General features: G+C 54.8%; 1 protein-coding gene across 1 annotated transcript in view; it reads right to left on the bottom strand.

Annotated features, from left to right (window-relative positions):
• The window catches only part of EPX (eosinophil peroxidase), a 16,301-nt gene extending 13,033 nt beyond the window's left edge, over positions 1-3,268 (bottom strand). Inside the window, exons 1-6 of the mRNA XM_024757588.1 lie at positions 3,110-3,268; positions 2,909-3,002; positions 2,476-2,651; positions 2,214-2,331; positions 1,994-2,123; positions 941-1,147 (exon numbers count right to left, since the gene is read on the bottom strand). Of these exons, the coding sequence (XP_024613356.1) occupies positions 941-1,147; positions 1,994-2,123; positions 2,214-2,331; positions 2,476-2,651; positions 2,909-3,002; positions 3,110-3,185 (801 nt within the window). The 5' untranslated portion in view covers positions 3,186-3,268. The remainder of the gene's footprint in view (positions 1-940; positions 1,148-1,993; positions 2,124-2,213; positions 2,332-2,475; positions 2,652-2,908; positions 3,003-3,109) is intronic.
• Between the last annotated feature and the right edge of the window lie 625 nt (positions 3,269-3,893).

The raw sequence follows: 3,893 nt of genomic DNA, 5'->3' as shown, positions 1-3,893 counted from the left end.
TGAGAGAGTGGCATGGACATACATACACTACCAAATGTAAAATAGATAGCTAGTGGGAAGCAGCTACATAGCACAGGGAGATCAGCTCGGTGCTTTGTGGCCACCTAGAGGGGTGAGATAGGGAGGGTGGGAGGGAGACGCAAGAGGGAGGAGATATGGGGATATATGTACACGTATAGCTGATTCACTTTGTTATACAGCAGAAGCTAACACACCATTGTAAAGCAATTATACGCCAATAAAGATGTTAAAAATTAAATAAATAAAAAAAAGTCAAGAGCTAAAGGTATAATAGGAAGATAAGGGACAGTTCCCCAGAGGAGCTTGAGGAAGGAGCCAGCCAGGGGCCCTCACATGTCATGTCGCGAGAACATTGCCCTACCCAGTAGGGGCGAGCGAATGTGTGTGTGTGTGTGTGTGTGTGTGTGTGTGTCTGTGTGTGCGCGCGCGCACACGTGCACAGAGGGTCCCCTCTGTCCCCAGAAGAGGCTGTGCTCCCTGGAGCCCGTCTTTTCTTCCCTAGTGTCCCTCACCATCCTTGCCTCTCAGCTGAAGGATAGCACCGTGCTCACAGCCCGATCCCAGGAAATGGTGAGAACTGCAGGGCCCTCAGACCACCCCAGGAGGGAGAGAAGGGCAAGAGCTAAGAGACCCTAAAGGCTTCCCTTGTTGGAAAGGGACCCAGGGGTCAAGGCTAGTCTCAACTTCTTCCCCTTCTGTGAGGCCAGCACCAGGACTTCCTGGCAGGTTGCCCCCCACCCCCACCCCAAACACACACAGAACCAGGTGTCTGTGCCAGACTGTGCATCTTGTCTCTGTCTGATACTCCAGAGTCACAGGCAGCTCCTTAAGGCAGGTGCACCAGGTACCAGATGCCCAGCCCCAGCTCTCGGCCAGAGGTGGAGGCCACATCAGGAGCCTGGGAGTCGGGGTTAAGTACCTTGATGGGGAAGCAGGGGGGCAGCTGGGCACAGGTCCTCTCACAGTCGACGCCCACAGTGAAGGCCACTCTGGCTAGGGACTCAGGGACGAAGTCCAAGTCGTGGTCAATGAACTGGCCCCACTGCATGAACATGAGGGACCGGCCCCGGTCGGTGGTTAGCCTCTCGCTGGGGAAGCGCACGATCTGGTTGGAGACGGCTCGGACCTGGTGGGGAGATAGATCAGCGTGGGGCGCTGACTCTGCAGGGTGTCAGAGCCAACCCAGGACTCAGGGGGTGGCAGGTTGCCCCTGCTGGAGTTAACACAGTCCCTCCTCCTCCCCTGCCCTCCCTTCCCCTCTCCTGCTTTGTCCCACTTCCTATGTGGCTGTCATTCCTACAAGGATGCTCTCCAGCCCAGCTCCTGAGGACTCCAGGAGTAATTCCAGGAAGGGGACAGGCCAGGTTGGCTGGCTCAGACCCCACCAGCTTCTCCAGAGAGATAAATAGATGAAACTGATAGATCAATTTATAGACTAATGGATAATTAGATGGTAGAACTGATTGATAGATGCAAGGATTGGTTGCTAGGCGATGGATAATAGAGAATTGGATAGATGGAAAGATCAACGGAAGAAAAATTGATACATAGATGTTGATAGATGGGTAGATGACAGATTGTTATTTTGGCATATGAATAGAAGATTGATAAATTGTTAAATGTGAAATAGTTTAGGTCAATAGCCAGAACTACATTAAGATGTATTGCTTCTTATATTTAGCAAGGCACTTTGACATGAATTCTTTCAGAAAAAAACAATATTGTAATGGCTAGCATTGATAGATCACATCCTACATGGATGTTTATATCAAGGACTTTATCTAATAGTCACAACAGCGATATTAAGTGGGTTTTACGGCCAAGGAAACTGATTCAGCCGGAGTCCTTGCCCAGAGTTATCAGCCAGCCCGTGGGACAGCCTGGTTCGAGCCCTGCCCGACTCCGGGCTGTGCTTTTACTCCCCACGTTTAGAAGAGATGGAACGTCCTCCAGCCCCTCAGCCCTGACTCACAAGGGGCAGGAGGAAGCCATTGCGCCTCTTGCCGGGGGTCCAGCCGAAGGGGAGCGACAGGCTGTCCTCATACTCGGCTGGCAGCCAGCGCGCCAGGGGCTGGTTGGAGGCCCCCAGCTGTGGTCTCCTCCTGCAGTGGTGGGTGGGCTGGGGTTAGCAGGGTTGGGGAGGAGAGGAGGGAACTGGGCCCCACCAGGTTAGGTGCTGCCCCAGCACCCACTTGTTGTTGCATCTCCCAGTGATGGTTCGGTACTCGTTACTGCACTTCTCGGCTTCATCCTGGGGTGCACAGCCACTGGCCTGGGACAGCAGCCGCATTTGGGATTTCGTTAGCACATCTGCGGGTGGGACAGTGGGCAGGGTTCTAGCTTCTTCTAGAGCTGGTCTGTTCTGTACCTCCCATCCCTTTCCCCTCTCCCCTCCCAACACCCCAAGGCGTGCACCCTGCAACCCCCTCCTGGCTTCCTTCCACTCCGCAGTACCAGTGACATTGAAGGATCTGGACCCCTGGAGTTGTAACTTCTCTTCCAGCAGTCCCAAGGCCACGTGCATATAATCAGCGGCCTGAACGACTCTCCTGGTGGCCGCTGCTGGTTGTTTGAAGTAGGCCAGGAGGTCCATGGGGCTGGCCAAGCCACTGTGAAGGCGCTGCTTGATGCTGCCCAGAAGAGGAGAAGGGAGGGCTGGAGAGAGGAAGCAGACACACCCAGCAGAGCCCTAACCTGGGCAGTGGACAGTCAGCACGGTGTAAACAGACAGAAGGATGGATAGAAGGGAGACTCTCTACCGACATGGCACTTTCCCAAGGTGCCCAGGGGCAGGTGATGGGTGAGATGACCTTGGCTGTTGTCCATCCATCCCCCATCGTCAACCCTTCCAGGCCCATGCAGTCCCCAGACCCAGGCCCAGGCCCACCTCCTCTCAGTCTGATTGTAGGCAGCATCCACTAGCAACCTGGCCTCTGTTATGCAGCTCTGGAGGACTGAGGTCTCCACTACCCTAGGGGAGGCTGTTCAGAGGGAAGGAGGCTTAGGGTCCAGGGCAGCCACAGGTCCCTCAGACCCAAGTGCTTCCCCCTCCATTGCCCTCCTCCTTGGCTGTCCAAGGGGCTATTACCTGGAGTGGTGCCCTCGGAGAGCCGGGCCAGGATGAGGGTGTCTAGGAGCCCAACCAGGGCCAGGAGCAACTTCATCTCTGCAGTGAGACCCCAGCCACAGGGGGGTAAGCGATCACACCTCTCACCTCCTCCTGCTCTTCTGTGGAAGTAGCTGGGAAGGGACTTTTATAGCCTGTCCTGGGGGAGGGAGGGGAGCTCTGGGCCTCAGAAGCCCAGCCTCTTGAGGTGGAGCTCTGGGACTTCCCTCTCGTTTTGGGGGCAGTTGTGACACTGAAACACCCCACTTTACCCCTCAGCAACATGGAGATGTTCTTTCACCTGCTCACTCCATCCCCAGCCTCTTTGTTATCGAGTTCACTGATATATTTCTCCCAGGGCCCAGAGCAGTGCCTAGAACACAGGTGTCACTCAGTGAATATTTGCTGGGTGTGCCTCAGAAGAGCGCTGCGTCTGGTCCTGCCCCTAACTATTTGTATGGTCTTGGGCAAGTCACTTCCCCTCTCTGAGCCTCAGTCTCCACATTCCTAAAATGGGACTTGGGCTAAATAATAGGAAAGGTCCCTCTCCTCCTCCAACAGGGCAGAAGCCAGGTCTGCCTTACTGTCATATCTCCCCAGCCCCCAGCACAAGGCCTAGTATTCAGTAGGTGCTCAGTAAGTTGATTGAGGGGATGAATGATGTGGGGTCAATGATTCGGTCCCTCCCCCTTGCTCCAGCTCTCTCCAAGATGCAGGGGAAGGTGAGGTGATGGTGGAAGCAGGGCCTAGCAGTGAAAATTAAGGT

The sequence above is a fragment of the Neophocaena asiaeorientalis genome, unplaced genomic scaffold (assembly GCF_003031525.2).
Source record: "Neophocaena asiaeorientalis asiaeorientalis breed wild unplaced genomic scaffold, Neophocaena_asiaeorientalis_V1.1 scaffold327, whole genome shotgun sequence".
NCBI lineage: Eukaryota > Metazoa > Chordata > Mammalia > Artiodactyla > Phocoenidae > Neophocaena > Neophocaena asiaeorientalis.
The sequence above is the reverse complement of the archived record's forward strand: the minus strand, read 5'-3'. Positions and strand labels throughout refer to the sequence as shown.